General features: G+C 43.7%; 1 protein-coding gene and 1 long non-coding RNA gene across 6 annotated transcripts in view; one reads left to right on the forward strand and one right to left on the reverse strand.

Moving 5' to 3' along the window:
• Positions 1–2,327: 2,327 nt before the first annotated feature.
• On the reverse strand, positions 2,328–5,461 carry LOC130522664 (uncharacterized). The gene is made up of 4 exons (XR_008949669.1): positions 5,328–5,461; positions 3,742–3,787; positions 3,510–3,584; positions 2,328–3,256 (listed from the first exon to the last, which is right to left on the reverse strand). It is a non-coding gene; the product is annotated as an uncharacterized LOC130522664 (long non-coding RNA).
• Positions 5,385–19,968, forward strand: part of hdac4 (histone deacetylase 4) — an 80,187-nt gene continuing 65,603 nt past the window's right edge. For 3 of the 5 annotated variants that reach the window (XM_057027190.1, XM_057027199.1, XM_057027207.1), the window contains exons 1-2: positions 5,385–5,541; positions 13,109–13,377. In XM_057027190.1, coding sequence (XP_056883170.1) covers positions 13,356–13,377 — 22 coding nt within the window. In that variant the 5' untranslated portion in view covers positions 5,385–5,541; positions 13,109–13,355. Of the gene's footprint in view, positions 5,542–13,108; positions 13,378–19,968 lie in introns of those variants that run through there. The other 2 variants (XM_057027230.1, XM_057027240.1) reach the window with 1 other exon arrangement.

Consider the following 19,968-nt stretch of genomic DNA (forward strand, 5'->3'; position numbering starts at 1 on the left):
TCAGAAAGGTTCTCACGACAACTCTTCAGGGTCCATTATAACAACTTCTGTTTCCTTGATTTGACCTACCGCCGATCATAAATCCAGAACAATAACTACTTTCATATTGAACAAACCACACTGAGCAAGCACTTGACATTTTATGAGCTTTCAGGATCATTAAAAGCAACCAAGTTGGCTTTAATACCACTGATAAAACACAGAGGGATGGATTATTGCAATAACTGCCACAGCTCCAGTCACCAATAAAAAAAAAAAAAGCCCCTTTAAACTTGAGTCAGCACTTTTATGTAACAATATTTAACGTTTACACAAGCTTTCTTTGGCTCGGCACGTCTGATAAGATAATTGCAGAGTCACTGTGCGTGTCCTCTCCCAGAATGCATCTGAAAAAATAATCTGGCAGGTGGACTGTTTGAAAGTCCTAATTACGCTGCGCTCTCTGGTACAGCGCTCACATCCAGGAAACAATTAACGGCAGCCCCACTATGACAGGACGCAGTCTGCTGTGGTGCCGGCCTCGGCCACCCTGCAGGGTCTGAATAACAAACAGACTTAACGCTGAGAGCCTCTGACCATCATCAGGCAGAAGAGCCATTTAATTAAGCCTGTGACTGGGACTCAGCTGACCAGTAGGCACCTTCAGCCACTGAGGAAAACAAGATGAAAACATGTTTTCAGCAAGGATGGGGAGCATTTTTGGACATAGAGGGACAGCAGTTGAGTGAATTCTGTTTTTTCTTGTGCGCTAGCTTCGTACATGCTAATATAATCGAACTGCATCCCAGTTGTTCTTCTCCTCCTGCTTTTAACTGGATTCATATTTGAAATTTGAGAGGTGCCTCCAGTATTATGGCTACATTAAAGGCTCCACCTTTAAAAAGCCACCGAGGACACCGTCTGATGTGTTTCAGGCATCCCATATTTGTAAAACAAACCTGATTTACTTCAGCGCTGCAATACACAAGCCAGCAACAAAACCAGTATGGTGTGTTTATCCAGCGGGTTTAAGTGCACAGCCCCAGTTACGTAACGCACCATAATCTTCCGTTTCCATAGTAATGCTGCACACAAACGCTGCGTAGAAAATGCCTTCTCCTCCTCACTGTGTTCGGGCGCGCTAATGTGGTTTTTCAGATCGTCCTTCCATCCTGTGCATCACATCACTGATTACAGGGCGGTTTTTTTTTCATTGATATTTAGAAAACAAGTGAGGTCATGACAAATGCAGGTAATGATAACCAGGGGTTCTGGGAAATGGTTAAAATATGGTGGAAAGTTGCTGGGTGGGGATGTTCCAGACGCATCATTGATTAGTAGAAGGCTTTGATTAAAGATAACGACACGGCTGAGATCAGAAAGCCATTAAACGTTGCTCATTTTGTGGGATTTATCGATGGGGAAAAAGGCCTCTGTGGTTTAAATTTAAATTAATGTAACGTAAAGTAACAAAGTTTCGCTTATCTCCGCACCCTAAAGGAGTGACGGTTCACTTCACCCTCTTGGTGAAACCGATGTTGGGCAGCAGTGTTGGTCATAAATGCTAATCCCTCAATTTTATCCTCACATTGTGTTGTTCTTGCTCTGTTTGAGCGAGATAACCACCAGCGAGGAGGTAGGGGAGACGGCCTGACTGCAGGCAGCCATGAGAACCGACCACTGAGGGGTCCTCGGAGTCCCCTGAGAAGCCCCGTGGGGTGACTGAAGCCAGGTGTATCTGAACCATACCTCCGTGTCTGGTTTGGTTTAACAGGATTTTTGCTGCGCTCTGGCTCGGATGCAGAGAATCCCTCTTATCCACTTCCTGCACCCAAAGGTGTGCGGGAAGGATTGTTGCTATCTCCTGTTGGTGAAGCCCTCTAAACCTGCAGCAAAGGGGAACCTCTTATGTGTGTCCTCACAGGCTTTTGAGCAGCATTTCCCAGGTCAATGCATTCATGGTCGTTGACGTTTCTGTTGTGTCTCGTATGTTCTGTTTTCAAAAGCATCCTCCTTATAATTCCACCCCCCGCTGACGGTTTGTTTCGTTCTTTTTCCACATATATTTTCTCTTTTTGTTTTCCCATTGAGAACCAGATTTGCATGTCTTTATTTTTTCCCTGTTAGTAATGTGTCGGGACTCTGAAACAGTGTTTGGTGTCTTTCTTTGTTCTGCTTTTGTAATACCGCCTGACAATACCCATAAACAGTTATTTACACCTCTTTTGAATATATTCTGTTAAATTTGTCATGAGGATTGCTGCGGAGCCCAGATCTGTATCACTTGTATCCAATGTTGTCCTGAGATTAAAAATATCTCACACACAGAGAACATTCTCACTACACTGTCACACTTTCACAGTTTATTGATGTTAAACTCAATTCCACTTATCCATTTGTGTAATTCCACATAATTGTTCAGTCTGCACTCAGTGTGTTTCAAGTGAACAGATGAAATGATGATGTAAAAAGGGATTGCAGGCTGTAAAAGTGCACTTGAGTGTGGAAGGAAACCGTCTCTTCTGGGCCAGTTGGCCAAATCTATGATTTGAGTATGCACGACAGAAATGACTCAAATCCGGGACTTAATCAAGTTAGCTAGATGCACAAACACACGCCCTGTTAGCTTTTTCCCTCCTTCTGTGGGCAGCTGAAAACTTTGAAATTAAATAAGATAATGGAAAAAGAAACATGATTAGATTATTCCAAAAAGGTTACAAGCGAAGGCCCGTTCGCTCGCAGCTGTTTGTCACAGTTTCCCCGGCTGATTGAGTCGACCACCATTACCCTCCTCTGCATAAACAGCGTATGAATGTGTGAATGTTAGCACAACCGCTAAAAGATAACACCGTCCTCTCTGGAGAATTGGCAGCATTCTGGTGTTTTTAAGAATTGATCTTCCTGTCATAATGTGCAGGAAATCCATCTGCTGCTGTCAAAGCAATATTAGAACAGAGCTATGTAGCATTTATATCCTGCAAGTCTTCCATGACTTGAGTGCTCAAATACAATTATCTGGTATTAGTTGGTAAAAAGGCGGCTAGTTTTGATGAAGTCCACATTTTGCAAGGCTTGTATCAGCATTTTTGTGAAGTTAATTCGTTTCTTTTTGTCACTATTCTCCAGTTACTCAGATTCAGAAAGGATAAAATCACCAAATTAATAAAACGATATGCTAAACTGATGCGACGGGCTGCTGGTTCCCTTCTGTAGACTGACATCAGACGTGCAGTCGCACCCGGACTTTAGTTTTGTTCTGCCGTGTACCTGCGGGGATCTGGAGACAACAAGACAGATAGAACACGTTTGACAAATCAGATTTGAGAGGTGCTGCAGCTCGGCGCTATTGCACACATTACTCCTCCGTGTTTACCTTGATGAAATTACATACAAACAACAGCTCTCTGCAAAACAGCCCCCCCCGACAGCACAGATATCAGCCAGCCGTTCTGTCAGCAGGCGCTACGCTGGTGAAATGCCTCTTCATTTGAGCTTTGGGCATCGACAGAATGGATTTATAATAATCTCACCTCCCATCCTGTCCACTTTAGTCCTGCTGTAGCAGCTGTGCTCAGGGATCCGTGCACGGCCCGTGCACGCAAGACCTTCGATTTAATTAAAATAGAAATGGAAGGTTGTTACCTCAGGAACTTTAGCAATAATGGACACTGACTTGATTAAATCCTGCTTAAAGCTGGTCGTTTTAGCCTTAGCTTTGAATCAATTGGCACATTCAACACACTGAGACTGAGAGATATTCACCCATAGTTGTCCCATCAGGAGCCCAGTCGATAAAAATACCTGTAAGCTGTTTGTGGAGCACAGTAATTAGACATTGACCGAGCCTGTCAAGGACAATAAAAACAAAGAATTGCGGTACTAAGCTGCAGTGCTTTTCCTTCCTTTACCCAGCACCTGCTGCAGTCTGCAGTCCAGCCATCAGAACCAATGCTCTCGCCCCATTACAGGCCTTAACGTGCTGCTACAGCACCGCGGGACGGATCAGAACGCGGGCCTAATAAGATCTGTAATTCTTAAAAGCTGATGGTATATCACACTGCATGGAAGAGCACCATATCAGCTTCCATTAGATAACGTCTGAATGCATCCCGTTCTCAGCGGACGGGGTTCAGAGAATACTTATCAGTGGGATCGTGTTAGAAGCGAGCGCGGGCTGGGTCGAGCCGTCCTATCTATCTATCCTCACATCAGCTTTATTTACTTGCTCGTGTGGACAAGGCCATTTGATTGGATGCTTATTATGCTGTCAGTGTCCTCTTTTAGGAGAGCGAATGACTTCGTCTCAGGGCCCCCTCACTCTTGAAGCGAGGCTGCTTGGCGTTTGCATAATCATCGTCTCCATAGTCCGCTCCACTCTCCAGCCTTCGAATCTTTATTTTGACTGTACCTTTGCTGGTTGTGCATTTAAATAACCGAGCAAACGACGTGATCTTTTGAACAAACTCGCACACCAATTGATTTTTTTCTATTTCACCCTCCCTAATTAAATTTAGAGGACAATGCTTTTGCCATTCACTGATAATGAGCACCATTTCTTTTAATATTGCATTGTCTGCAGTGATGTCTGCCCCCATAATTATGTTAAAAAATGCTCTAATTTGTACGCAACACTAAACATTAGTAAAATTGATAGCTCTGGTATCTATTCTAAGCAGCATTTAGCAAATATTGCAACAAGCCACCACATTTTTTTGTTTGAGAAGGCAGGAAAGCTCCTCTTATGTTATGTGGATGTGCAGAGGATGCACAGACCTCTGCACATCTCAGGCATTGTTGGATTATTTCTTTCACACAACAAAGACTTTAAACATCAAGGACTGAATTATGACTGGAATCATTTCATCATAACTTATAATCTCCTCAAGGCTGCAGCTCTTTTCACTCTCGACATAATATGTGTCAAAATTACTGATTTCTCTGATTGGTAATCACAATTCTGGAGGCTGCCCCCCCCCCTGTATGTAATTACAGCCATCATGGGCCATCAACCTAAAGTTCATTCTGCAGACATTAAAGTGCCAATCATATTTTCAAACACAATATTTTAGTGCAGAACATATTTTGTTAGATTTGATACTATGTATGTACAGAACAGAACATTTTCAGGTGACAATGTTCTACATTCTGTATTAAAATCCAGACTATCCTGACCTGCAGAAGACAGAAGATCACAGCAATAAATGGTCAATAATTCACCATTTAGATTGTAAATCTGCATACTTGGATGCCATAAACCGTCATTTAAACACCTCAGGCTCAAATTAACTACAGTCCTTAACGCGGTCATGAGGACGACAGACATTATTATTATATTTATTTAGCCTTACGTGCTTTTCCTCAGCTGTCAATCACAGCCGCTCCGGCCACGCCCACCCCGGAAATGCTGGAGGGTTGACACGTGACCGTCTCTGTGTGGCGGAGCTGCGGACTCATGAGTATTTTTTTTAAAACATTACTGACGGCTGCTAAAACTCAGTCTGTGGATGCTCCTGGACGCTCAGAGGAAAAAAGGTCCCTTACGCCCAATGCTGCTGCCCCACGGTAATGTTAATTCTCTACTTTTTACATCAAAATGCACAGTTGCGGATTTAATTTTTTTTTTTTTTTTAAATTATTGAGAGGGTTTTTCCTCTTCGAAGCGCTGCAGCCTGCTCTTATGCTTCCTTCAGCTGTTGTTTTCCTTGTTTCTGCCTCGTTTTAGTTATTGTTAATCTGTCCGTTAATCGGGGCGGTTTTTAGAAACTCGCTATACGCGTTGTGCAACATTTCACTCGCACCACTTTTGAAGCGCGTTAGAACTTTATTTTCACTTTTCACTGTGGGGAAAAGCTGCAAATCAGTATTATCGCACTTAAAACACCACCAATCCCTTACAGGAGTTGCAGCACAGGCGCGATTAAATTGCTTTTTAAAAATATTTATTTTAGGGGAAAATAAAAAGTCATCCAGTTTTGCGCTTAAGAAGAAATGTGCAATCGTGAATTAAACCAGCATATAAAAAAACCCCTTTCAGACGTTAAATGTGACCTCAGATGTGTGTGAAATCGATGTGTCTGCATGGTGAACCACAGCTTTGGGTGTAAACCTGCGGCTTCGTGGAGCGTAAACACCAGAGCAGGTCCGCGTTGAGGCCAAAGTTGACCATCAACATGTGGGCCCATTCTTCCGAAGACGTGCAAGACTTAACCGGGAAAATTCTGACACTGCGTATTCCTGGACCATAAAACATGTTGTAACAGTCGCTGTTGTCGAAGCTGGACTTTGAAGTGATCGGTTGTGAAATTGCTCATCGAGAGATTTTAATAGAATCTTCTTACATCTTAATCTGTGGGTAGGTGCAACCAGGGCATCGTGACAGGGAATCCTGCTATATTTTGAATTCTAACTTTAAGATAATAACCAACTTTGAAATATTAATGAAAACTTTATTTACATTGATGCGTTCCTGAGTCCAGATGTTTAATATTAGATAGATAGATAGATAGATAGATAGATAGATAGATAGATAGACAGATCACATCTGCACACCCTGTGTGTGACTGAATATGCAGATGTGTGTGCGTGTGTGACAGTATTAATGTTAAATCTGGAGAAACGGCTCCATATGGAAGTGGGGAAAATACACGATGTGCAACACTTTAAACAAATGGAAGCCATCAACACGTTCCCACCACGCAACACACCTGGAGGCCAGCTGAAGCACGCAGACAGCAGGCCAGACAAAACAGTCTGCAAGAGAGAGCTCCGCCTGCTGATCCTTTGTTGAATACTCCGTCTGTGGCTCCGCAAACCTGGAGGAAAACATCGCTTCTGTATCGACGTCGCGCTCGATAGATGAAATGTGATTTCCTGCCTCCTTTGTCTTTGTTCTTGAGAGCTGGTTTTATTAAAAGTGTGACAATCCAGAAGCTTATTTAAGTTTGCAGCTGTAGCATTGACCCCCCTCGTTGGTCGGAACAGACCTGGTCTTGTTTGGTCTAGACCGGCGAATATTTGTATCTTTTAAGTGAAATGTTTTGTTATTTATTTTTTTTAAATTCCCTCTTTGGCATAGAGGCAGCAATTGGAAATTCTTGGGATTTGAGTTAATCACAAATGATGTATTGCTTATAAGATATGTGCGCAAATGGGTTTTAAGCGGCTCTTTAGAACTCTTGTGCAACAGTCTCTGGCGAATCTATTGCTCAATCATGTGACGCAAGGTAATTTCACTTTAACTTCTTCACCGCTCATTCAAAGCAGGAAGCTAAATTCATCACTTGGAGGGGGGTCTTTTCTCTGCCGAGACTCCTTTAAGGTAGCTACTAGAAGAGTGTTTTATGCTATCACTGGAACAGGCTGCTGCCGGGCTCAAAACTCCAGGGTGACAATAATACTGTCCTTTATTAGTCCTGCAGATGGGAAAATTCAGGGTTCCAGCCACAAATGGACAGTTCTAACATTAAAAAAGTGTAAGACTAATAAAGTAAGCTATGAGATATTCAGTATATAAAAAGGTTTCAGCGATGACTTCATTGTGAAGAGGATTTTCTGTCACTTTGGTGCAAAGGGAAGCTGAAGAAACTAGCGGTGGGACAGAGAGTCTGGATGACAACTTTACTGCACTTTTCCCAAATCTCCAAGACTTTTGGCAGTAGCTTTGGAGAGGGGTAAAAAACCCTGATGCCTTTGTTTGAATTTGATCTTTCACTCTTTGGTCTCATTGTACACAAACAGACATGTATCTCGCTAACCTAAAGTCTTAAAGAGTGGCACAACATGTCATTTGTGCTGTTTACCGAGTCGTGGGAAAATATCGGATCTCAGCAAGTCAACGCAGAGAGGCTGTGTTCGGGCTCTCAGCTGACAGTGATTTGTGAGGTCGCTGGAGGAGCAAATCTTTATTTATAGGTTGTTTGTGCAGATTTATCGCAATGAGTTGTATTAATAACCAGCTAATGAGGATTCTGCCTGCAAAACCTACAGTTGGGCTCTGTCACAGTTTCACTTCTGTGTCCTCTCTAGAAATCAATCCAGCCAGAAGGACATTATTTTTGTAAACCACGAGCAAGAAAAGTTGGTAACAAAAGACTCTGGAAGATGTTAAATATTAAAGAAGGTTTTCTTTGCAGGTCCTGGAGAATAACTCTGTCCGCTGCCCAGTGTATGTTTCTGGTTTTAGAGCAACACGTTGCCATGGAGCAACATCTCTTTCAGGGAAGGCCTGGCGTCCTTCAGCAGGATTAAAAATCTGGCCAGTCTGCAGCCGAAATCTGCCAGTTATGATCAAAATCAGTGCGTCTCAAAGACAATTCTGGCATCTTTTCCTTTTTTCAGACACAGAGACGTTTTGGAACAGAAGAACGGGCTGTATGTGACACACTAGCCACTGGGGTCGTCTTTCATACCACAGTTTAGGACTAAATCACATACGGAATTAAAAACTGCTACAGATCATGTGCGTCCTCTCTGGGTAAACACAGACAGACTAAAATCCTCTTACTTACTGGCCTCATTTATCCATCATACACAAATATAGGATACAAAAAAGTCTTATTTTTTCTTTTCCGAGTTGAAGTGCGACTCTGTCCGCCCGTTACAGTCAACCTCCCCCTTTTTCTCCTCTTTAATCTAATTAATGTGTTTGTTCAGTTCACTTTTATTGTCATGTCATCGCATAGCAAGAATTTCCAGCTTCTCATCATCACTTAGCACAAACTGGCGCTGGGAAAGTTTGTTTGTGGACATCTTGTGATGCCAACTGATACTAATGAGGTCTTTCACTATGTCACGGGGTTGCTGGGATACAAATAAATAAGAACATGTGTGAGCACAGACGAGTCCCTTTTATCAATCTCGAGCTTTTCGGGCCCTTCCTCCACTGTGACATAACAATTATTGATTCCTCCCAACAAAGTTTTCAGCCTTGGTTGTTAGAAACGACCTGTGGAGTAAGTTTTATTTTCAACTCGAGCGAAGGCCAGGCTCAGTAAAAATAGATCATTCTTTTTCACCTTTCTTCATTAGCCTCACTGTTGTGCAACTTAATAAAAGCAAGCAACTTGGACATTGGCCAAAGGGCCAGAAAAGCAGTCCAAGCGGACAAGAAGAAGATTCAAAGCTGTAAAAGAGGATGCAGAGCCCTTAATGGGCAGCTATACAGAAGCTCTCAGCCTCAACTGATGTGATTTAAGGCTTGATGAGTCCCTGTGTCGATCCTTATGGTCGCCCAATGAGTTCATGGCTGCGAATCGTTCTTCCAGATTCAGCTCTTATAAGCCCTTGTGGCCCAGGCGTCCAATAATAAACCTGTTTCTGCCCCCTTTGTTCTTTGCTGGGACCGTGTCCAACCTTCAAACACGTCCCCAAACTTCGCAAGCAAGTGTTGGAGAGCTTGGCAGTTGGGAAAGACATCCTTGTTTGTGGACATGTTGTGGATGTCATGCTAATGGGCACTAATTGAGTCTATTAATGGCACTGTAATGTTTAGAAATGAACTCGGTGGCACGACCCTGTGGCGCACAGTCACGCTTAACCAGCAGGACAGTGCAAACTGCCCCTGCGCCCTACCCCGTATTACCAATATCATGTTAAATTACCACCACCTGCCAGCATTTTCTTTTGCAATTAAAAACTCATCGTAAAATGAATTTAAATTGATCTATTCAAATCATATTAGTAGAATTTACATATCTGTGTGCCTCCAAATAAGATCTAATGGACTCTGACAGTTACTGCGATAACCTTTGATATTGCCTTTTTCTCACTGATGCTACGCTTATGTGCTGATTCTGAGAAGAAGAAATATCAGCAAAGGGAGATTTAGGTGCTGCCCTTGGAGATGACAAACACACCTGAACCCTTCAATAAGGAAGCTTAAAGGCAGTCATGTGTTTGTGTGTGAAGTGCTGCTCGTCATGCATGTAAAGTGTCATTCCAGACTCCAACATGGATCTGTTGCTGCAAACTATTTCCCGTATGTCTCCTTCTGTTTGCTTGATACTGATGGTAATTAGCATTTCAAGTGATATAAATTAATTTTAGTGTTTTGGGCCACAACACCCCCACAACAACTATTCAAGGTGGGTTTTTTTTAGGTCTTTTTTTCAAACTGAACTTTAAAGTTGCTCACCCTTTTACAGTCTGTTCTGTCCCGACAGTCTCAAAGTCATCATGCTACTTTTCTTGTCTTCTGTGTAATCCAACCAGATCGCTGCTGCTTTTACTGAACTGAGATTGAGTAATGATGGAGCGAGAGCTGCACAATGGGTGCGGCTGCAAAAAGGCCAAAAATGTCTTATTCTGCAGAGCATGTTTCGCGTGTGAAGCGGAGTCCTGAGCGATGAAATAACACTGTTGCGGCTGATCATCCGATCTTTGACGAAGACAATCAAGTTGTTATTTTTTTCCCGTCTGCATTAAAGAATCGTGCAGCCAGAGTAAAAGTGAAAAAATGTGTGTAAATCATTCAGTGAACTTGGAACCTACCAGTGGAAAGATGCAACTTCCTGCTTTTATTTGAAACAAAATAGTTGGCCTTTTGGTAATGACGAAGGGCTGCCGATTATCTGTTGACGTTGACAGAGTGGAAAAATATGGACTCAAGAAAACAAAGAAAATCACTAATATAGACACAGAATACTTATTTTGAGTTTTGTCACCAGGGCAACGGTTATAAACTAGGGAAATGGGCTAAAACACAATATAACGTTTTTTTTTTAAAGCAAGCCTAAAAGTTTTCATTCAAGCGTAATAAGTTGAATTTTAATCAACTGCTTATGCGTGCTCCGCTTTGGTTTGAAGAAAGGCAGCAGGCTTGTAGCGTGTTGCTTTCCACAAACGCCTCTGTAGCCTTCAGTTAGCGCGGAGCATTAGGCTGTCGAGGATTATCAGCGTGGGTTTTATCTCATCACATGCCGTTCGTCTTCTCGCCAGAGGTCAGAACGGGGCCAGAGGGAGAGGTTGTTGTGTGACGCTGCGCTACGCCGACTGAAGCTGTGCCGCCGGCTCCGTATCAAGACAAACGAGCCCCACTTGCTGTCGTACCGCCAGCGGTTGATTGATGTGAGGTCCTGCGGTTACAGTCGGCCTTGTTCACTTGCAGACAGGAACAAGCAGCAGGGTGTATTGTGTTACTGCAGGTCTTTCACGCCTGGCTGTTGCTGCCCAATGCTCTTCAACCCTCCGCTCACCCACTCTTCCTTTCACACCTCGTGTGTCCTTGGCTGAACCGGGACGAGTCTGGAAGTACCACGCTCTTTGGTCTCTTCATTCTTGGCACCCAGTAGCGCCACGCTGACAAAGATCCTTTGTCCCTGTGCACGTGAGGTTGGATCTTCAGTCGTGGATGCAGTGTGCCCAGCTCCTCTGGCGTATTCCCCACCTCCCACCCACATCTGCCTCTTCACACTGGCGCACGTCCTCATCTGCATGCACGCTCAACAATCACACCTCCATCCCCCCAAAAAAAGGGTCTGTAGGTTTTTGAAAACAAAAAAGGAAAAACCAGCAACATGTCAATCAACAACATGCAGCTATTCCCGCTAATTTCACTCACCAGCTGAATAATTCATAGTCAATTAGAGCTGAGAGGCCGGAGCCGTCCTACGGCACAAGTGCATTTTCAGTGATTCATTTATTGAGCTAAGCAAGGGATCTCTAAATTGTTGTTTACTGCTCACTACCCAACTGCATGTTATTTTTATGCCATCGTAATTACTCCCGGCAGTTCTCGGAGTGCTGCGGAAGTGAAGTCCATTAAGGGGTCCTGAGAGCCGTTCTCCCGCCATACGCCACGGAGCGTTTCCAGCTCCGAACTCGGCTGCACGGGAACAACCAATCTCACCCGGTCTCAGGTGTCGAGAAATGAGACGCTTCAAGTGACGCAGGTGGGACGTTATGAAGCGCATTAAAAATGGAACTGCGCCGTCACACAAGGGTTTGTTTTTTAGTGTGATCCCCGAAGAGTGCTATAAACGGAGGAATAAGTGGAATCATATGGAATAAATATTAAAAACCACACAAGCACATCTGACGGCTGACCTGGGCTGCAAATTATAGCTTTGCGGTGTCAGAAAAGGAGCAGACATGGTTTTCCTGAGCTTTTTTTTCCCCGAGTGTGGCATGGAGAGAAAGTGGGAGGACTGGCCGACCGGCAAGCTGTAAAAGCACAGTTGGGATTCTTTTGAGACACATTTGCTTCAGCAGAAATGCACGTCAGACCCTGAGGGGATCACAGGTGCCCTCTGCTCGACACGGCGACGCCTCTCACGTCAGCGAATCATCCGCTTTGAGACACCTGATCCACGACATGCGGTCTGCACTGTCAAATGGTGCTTTAGTGGCGTTGGGAGATTTAACGTTTCTGCTAACTGAAGATCTGCAACTTGGCGTTCTTCAAGGCCTCAACTGCAGCCGTCGTTGGCGTGGATATTGTTTGGTGGGGCAAGATGGCGTTTATACATCGGCTTCGACAGCAGTGACACACATACGGGGAAACACATATATACATAGAGCTTGTGCATCCTGATTTTTTTCCATCGTTACTTTTGTGCAAAGCAAATAACCTCTAGGTTTTTATGTCACTCTTACCAGTTAGTTCCTCTTGTAGCCGCAGCTACTTTAGGAACTGTTCTCCTTTCTAATGCATGTTGGATCACGACTGCTAAATAATTCTGCACAATAAAGAGCAAATCATGAATGATAGAGTTGTCGCACAGATGCCCTTGAACAATTGAACTCGCACAATTGTGTGTGCAATTATGCAGAAGGCACCAGGGGCCCAGATATAATGTGAATATGAGACTGAGGTTAAGGGGAAGATGAACCCTGTCAAACCTGTGCTGCTTCTGATGTGCACGTTCCCACAAATGTCACATTTCCTCAGCAGCAGCAGCCCTGATTGGACCTTGTTCTTTCATTTCCTCCTACCTGGCCGGCTTTGAGATTCATGCGTGCATGTGTCTGCAAATACTGGCCTTTGTGGGACGCTTCGTACACCCTCAAACGTCCGCGGAACGATCCGTGGAAAAACATGTCCAGTTTATGAGCGCCTCTCTGGAAATTCAGCACTCGTATGTAAACACCACTTATTTATTTATTTATTTTAAAATCTGCATTCGTCCCTCAGAGCCTGCCTGTTTGGTGGAGTGAACCCCAGCCTAAGCTAACCCCAGCCACAGCTCTGAGGCCTCCACCTGTGGCGCAGCGCGATGAAGGCTTAAGGAACAACTCCTCTCTGTGCAGCGTTTGGCCCGGCGCCTCCACCTGGCAGCATCGGCGTGGCTGCAGAGCACATGGTGGTCAGCGAGCAGCCGCCGAGGTGCACTGACGCTGCTCACCTCTAACAAGACTGCCCTCCAACAGAAGCCACAGAGATGAGCTCTCACAGTCTCTCAGGTGAGATATGAACCTTGTTTGTTGCCATCGTGGCGTCGATTGATCAAAAAATCGCCATGTTGTGATCACATTATGAATATTGGTTGACTGGGGCAGGATTTTCCCCCTGAAAACTATTGGAACGTTCTTAAGTGGGAAAAACAGATTGTGCTGTTGGGGTTTATAAATCCAAACCTTTGACGTTTTCACCTCTCGCTCTGACCTCATTGAGATCGAATGTGAAAGGTTTTTAAGTCATCCTCCACCTGCTCTCTGTCACTGCCTTTGATTCATCTGAGCGAAACTTTCCCCATTTGTTGTTTATATTTTTGGAGTTTTGCATGAAATTTCATATTCGTGCGTGAGTCAGGCTGTGGATTGACCTCTGACCTGTGCAATATTGATGGATGTACCGATGCATCTGAATGCTTGTGGCATGGCAGAGCCTTACACACGGAACCCTCCTCTAATCTTCCTCCCCATTCACAATGTTGTCTAGCTTGGTTCTGAACAGTCCAACATTTCCCAAAGGAGAATATACAACTTTTCAAGTATTTGCCTTTTTATTATGGTTAAAGTTGCTGTCTGAGTTTCCCTTTGTTAGAAATAAAATATTTCAAAATCTGGTTTGGATGGACAACAACAGAAATTAATGTAATTCCACTTCTGGGATCGTTTCCCGAGATTCCCTACAGATGTGTAACATCAAATGTTGGTCTGAGGTTGTGGCTTAGGCGTTTAGACATATTTTATTATCAGTGACAAGGGGAGCGGTCATGATAAATACTGTATTCTTTTTTTCATAGAAACCAACATCTGAGCACCTCCTACAGGGCCACTGGTGCTGATTTAGAACCATTTTTAACCAGTTGGAAACTTGAATGACTTTTTGGGGGCTTTCAAAAGTGAACTTGGAATCATAAACCTGTGGAATGCCATTTAATATCCTTCAGATGGAAGATTTTTGTCCACATTAGGGAAGAACTGTTCACTCCTCAGCTCCACCCTCAGGTAGCAGTTAATGTTCCGCTTGTCGTCTGCTCTCCTGCAGAATCACTCAGCTCTTTTCCATTAATGACACATCATCATTTTCCCATTCTCATAGCAACACAGCGCAGCTCTGAAGGGGCCTTTGTCTGACTTAAACTTGGGTGGCACAGGCTGGCATGTTGACATGCTATTTGGCATTTTGGAGCAGGTTTTACAGCTTTGGAGGAGAAACTAGAACACACACAGATGGACTCTTTTCCCAGTAAGATCCCCCCCCCCTACCCCAACACTTTGCCTCCCCGGGGCATTAATCGTTGCAGGTCCTGGCTCGGGGGGGATCTTGCGTCAATAAATCGTCATGGAGAGGGACTGCTCTGCCTGGAATATAAACACAGAGAGGGACGTCTGCTTTCTTTAGCTTTTAAACCTTTGGTGGATTCTTCTACTGCTACAGCTAATGGTAGTAACAGTAATGAAAATAATAAATTTGTCATTAAAAAAGCTGAATGTCAACAGTAAAATGTGCCAAAAAGGTCTGACGGCACACGCAGGAAACAGCCTAGCCAAAGAGAATAACATCAATTTTATTGGGGAATTAGAAGTAGAGGCATCAGATCATATTTAGACCTTAAAACCGGGTCAGGAAAAAGTTTTAAGGGGAAATGAAGAAGCCTGAAGGAGATCCACAGATGACGGATCGCTGTCCCTGGGATGGACAGACATGCAATAGATTCCACATACTCAGAGAGCATCAACATTGGCAATAGATCTATATTCAGTATAATTAGAGATATAGGAGTTGGTGTATAATCTGTCCATGGATGAATTTATAACTGCTAACAGAAAAGAAGTCCATGAGCCCAGGTGGATCTTCAGATGTCCTCATATGGAGCTCTGGGCCGCTGAAAACCTCAGAATGTGATGGAGCATTTCCAAAGTCAGCAAGACTAGGGGGAAAACAAAATGGGCCCGGGCAGTAAAATGCACATGTACGTGACATGAATATATAGATAATTTAAGGGTGGAGGGTGCACTAGGCCTATAGCAGTGGAACTGAAAGCATTTTCCTGCTCACCTTAATTATAAACCTTATCAAAAAGGAAGCTTTTAACACTGACAATACGTCTGCTTCCTGGATCCAGACTGGGAGCTCTTTCTAAAGAACAGGCGCCTGATAAGTGAAGACTCTGCCCCTATACTACTTTTGGAAAGCCTGGGAATTACAAGTAAGCCTGCATTTTGAGAGCGCAGCACTCAGGTCGGAAGATAAGGACTTCTAATTTTGTTAAAATAAGAGGGTACAAGACCATGAACAGCCTTGTACTTTATTTGAGGCGGAAGATTTTACAGGGAGCCAATGTAGAGAAGCCAATACTGGACTAATGTGATCTCTTTTCTTGGTTCTAGTCAGCGTCCGAGCAGCAGCATTCTGGACCAGCTGTAGAGTCGCTAATGACTTACTCACACAGCCCAAGAGGTGAATTACTGTAATCCAGCCTGGAAGAAATAAGTGCATGGCCTAATCTTTCTGCATCACTTTGGGACACTTTACTGTTGACTTTAGCAATGTTGCGCAATTGCTAAAAGGTGGACCCTGAATTGCGCTTAATGTGGGTGTTCAGAGACAGATCCTGATGGAATAAAACACCGAAGTTCTTTACGTTGGTACTGGGGTCATGTTTATGCCACCCAGAAAGACTACATCATGATAACAGTTTTGTCTAAGTTCAACTGAAGCAAGTTTCTGGTCCTGGTCCAGTGATCCATTGATGATATAATCCTAATTGTATGTTGTCAGCATAACAACAGGCGTTTATTGGTTATTGACATTTATCTGATTATATTACCGTACAAAGAGGGAGTGTGTATAAAATGAACAGAATTGGACTGAGCACTGAACCTTGTGGAACTCCATGATAGACTTTAGTAAGAGCAGATGATTCACTATTAACATCTGACAGGCCTAAACCAGTTTAAGGGCAGACCCTTTAATGCCAAGTAATCTTTCCATTCAGAATGAATGGAACAGAATGTGATGGTCAACTGTGTCAAAAGCAGCAGTCAAAAAAAGAGGTCAGCCCTTTATCTGATGCTGTAAGACGGTCTTTAGTGACTTTAGTGCTGGTTCCATACTAAGATGAGCTCTAAATCCTCAAAAAAACGACACATAATTGGCTGGCAACTACTTTTGCTAGGATTTAAAACAAAAAAGGAAGCTTAAAGATTGGCCTGTAGTTAGCTGTCAGACCCACCTTAAAAAACCAAAGTGATTATACTGTATCTAACATAAATGTCCTAATAAAAGGATAGCTCTCCCTTAGCAGTGTAGTTGGGATGGGGTCTAAGAGACAGGCTGTTGGTATGGATGAGGAGAGTTCTGAAAGGCTAATCAGAGTAAGACTGTCCTGGGAATTGTCTGGTCTGAGCTGTTTGGCTTCACTTTTGGTTGGATTTGTTAGTAGCCAGTAGCTGCATTTGGAGTGTGCAGCAGTAACTCTGGTGCCGGTGACTCCTGCACAGGAGCACCTGTTCATCCAAGGCATAAGGACTGCTCTGGGATCCTCGGACACGTAGGAAGCCTCACTTCACTTCCCCTGTTACAGGGATGAAGGCCTGACCGTTCGAGCCACAGCTGCTTTCACCCACCCTCAATGAGAGGAAGAATAAATGGAATTCTCGTCAACAATTTGGTGTGTGGGGAGTCAGATTCGTCCATCTGTCCTCTAATTCGGCACTGCGGTGCTGAGGAAAGGGCAGGGCAGCGATGGGAAGGTTTTTAAAGTAAACACTAGAGTTTGAAGCCTAGTGGAAGAAGAAGCCTTCTGGATAGAAGGCGAAACGTCTTCGAGAAGAAACCCAGTCCAGTTGACAGAGAAAACTACCTTGGATACAATGACCTGGATGATTGAGAATCTACACAGACACTAGAGTTTTACGTCTTCAGTTTTCTGAGTCTGTTACAGACCTCCGATCCACGGCAGATGGCTGTGAATTATTCATGTCAGGATTTTGGGATGAATGTAACCATGTGTATTTATTCCCATGTCTTGGAAATCCAGTCAATTGTAGGAGAATATGACTGCGATGGACTCTAAATGAAGACGATTGAGCAAAACAACCGACCACTGAAAGGATGAATTCCGCTGAATAGGCTGTTTCAGGTGTTTATTTGTGGTTTCTCAGAATATATAACATGCTAAGCTGAATCTCTAATGACGTTAGACAAGCATAGATGAGAACAGATAATCTGGGCTGTTACCCTTAAAAGACAGCATAGCTATAATTTATGTTTAATTCCTTTTTTAAAACTCAAATTCTTGGAAACTGACCCATTTAAAGCCTAAATACTCTATTTACGAGTCGTCATGTATCATATATGGTTGTCTTGCTTGCTTTAAGTAGAAATGTGTATTGGGTAACATGATATAATTTCTGCCTGAGAAATACGAGGGATTTTTTTTAATTCTCCCACTTTGCCCTTTTCCTAGAATCACTTACAGTAATTTTAATCAGAAAGAGTAAAAAGGACTCACAGTGGGAGCTATCAAAAGCCTGCAGTGGTGGATTAGAAGAGAGCGCCCAGTGTCTGGGCCAGGCCACTGGAAAGCAAAGCCTAATCTTCAAAAAGGGAGCTTAACCCCTGCTGGCCCACGTGGATGATTCCTCGTTTACAGAGGCCATTGTCACATGGAAAAGGCTGATGTGGTTGAGTTTGATCATTTGGAAAGTTGTGCGAAGGTGACGTAAAGTCTAAAAGAAAGACGCAAATGATGGCGGATTTTTTTTCTTTCCTCCAAGAAGTTTCAGAGAACTTGTTTCGTCGCCACGGCTAGCTCAGTTGTCCCGATCCGTTCGAGCCCTGCAGAGGTGTGATTGTTCTGTCCGACTGTGCAGAGCTTCAGTCCAGTGGAAAGATGGATGGGAAATGCAGCTGAAGCCGCCTAAACTGGAGGACAATGGGAGCCGCTGTGAGGAAATTAGATTACTGTCTTCCTCTCCATCATTTTCCAGACTATTCCGTTTAATAAAAGTGCTGGATGAAAGGAGCCCCCTTGGACAAATTTATTAAGCAGTCAAATCTTTGCTTCTGCTGAACAGGAACTTCAGCTTTGAATTAGCTTTTGTGCTCACGTTTTGGGGCCCTCGTTATTATCCTATGAACCAGGAATTCATAATGTTCTCTCTCTTCATTAATTAATTGGTTAATGTCTGATTAGTTGGCTTTGGAATGAGGACACAGTGAAGTTCTAAACTTCTGTGGGCCTTCTTTTAGAGCCCGAAGCCACAACCAAATGAAGGCATATATTAAAATTTTATCAACCTGACATATTTATATTTAGGGTATAAACAACTCTTTCGTTTGAACACTGATATTACGTAAGGACACCACTACGTAACACTCACAATAACCCAGATGTCCGGTCGGTAACAGATATGGAGATTAAGAACATGTAAGACCTTCAAGATTAACCCATAAGTATCCACATCTGCTGCAAAGCTCGGAGATGAAGATAAATGGAAGTGGTCACATCGACCGGCTCATTGTCCCTGAGCTCTTCTGTAGTAGGACAGGCAATCTCTGCTCTGCTGTGTTTTCCATCTGGCTGTGGGGGTGCAATCTGCTGGGCAGGTTCAACAGGGGACAAGAGAGAAGGCGGGTAGGTCAGGTGGGTCTCTGAGGATGTACATAATCCTCCTGCTTTTATGAACAAAACAAAATCAAAAGTTCCCAGCAGTTACACAATCCCCGCTAGTCGGGACTCGGTTCAGCGTTGGGTCTCCCAGGACAGAGTGAACTTTTCCAGGCACTAATCTTAGGATAAGCTCGTCTCCGCTGCCAGTGTTGTCGTCAACGAAAAGTGCATAAAATATCTCGGGCTTGGATGTACCCACTGTGGTCCTGCGGTGGTTTAAAGGGCTTTAAAGAGTGGCTTTAAAATCAGGAAACCCTCAGGACCTGTGCGAGGATGTAGCTCCCTTCTCCACCGACATTCCCAGGAACATTATCACGGCATTCCCAAAAGCTCGAGGTTTATCACTTCCTCTTCCTCTCACATGAGCTGCAGAGAAAGAATCCTCTTTATTCTGCTGCCATCTTACCTGTAAAGCTGCGTTTGCATCCTGGTTGAGCAATCGGTCCGCAAACGTGTGCAAAGTCTGCAAATGAAACGCATGAAAATGTGCATGCGCGTTCCATGTCGGTCCTTTGGGTTTACAGTCACGACTCATTTGTATCTCTGCAGGCTGATTTTATCTCTCGAGCCTGTAAATAAGTGTCGCATCATCAAAGGTTGAGACTTTAATTGAATTCCCGCGAGACAATAAGAAACAGCGGAAACTAATGAAGTGAATTCCTCTGTTGGAGTTTAGCTGCGCTAACAGGAAGTGCACAAATGCGGAGCCTGGCCTCGCTTTGAACTGCGACAACTGGAGATTAATTTGCGAGAGCAGGAATCAATCTGCCGACGCCTGACAAACATCCACGGGATCAACAAATGACTTCCTCCTTTATTAACTCCTGCACACATAAATCTTTTTCTGGCACGTGCAGAAGCAGGCAACACGTTCTGCCTTTATTCTTTCATCGTCCTCTCAAATGGCAAAAAAAGTCATTGAATTATA

This window comes from Takifugu flavidus, chromosome 1 (assembly GCF_003711565.1).
Source record: "Takifugu flavidus isolate HTHZ2018 chromosome 1, ASM371156v2, whole genome shotgun sequence".
NCBI classification, from domain to species: Eukaryota; Metazoa; Chordata; class Actinopteri; order Tetraodontiformes; family Tetraodontidae; genus Takifugu; species Takifugu flavidus.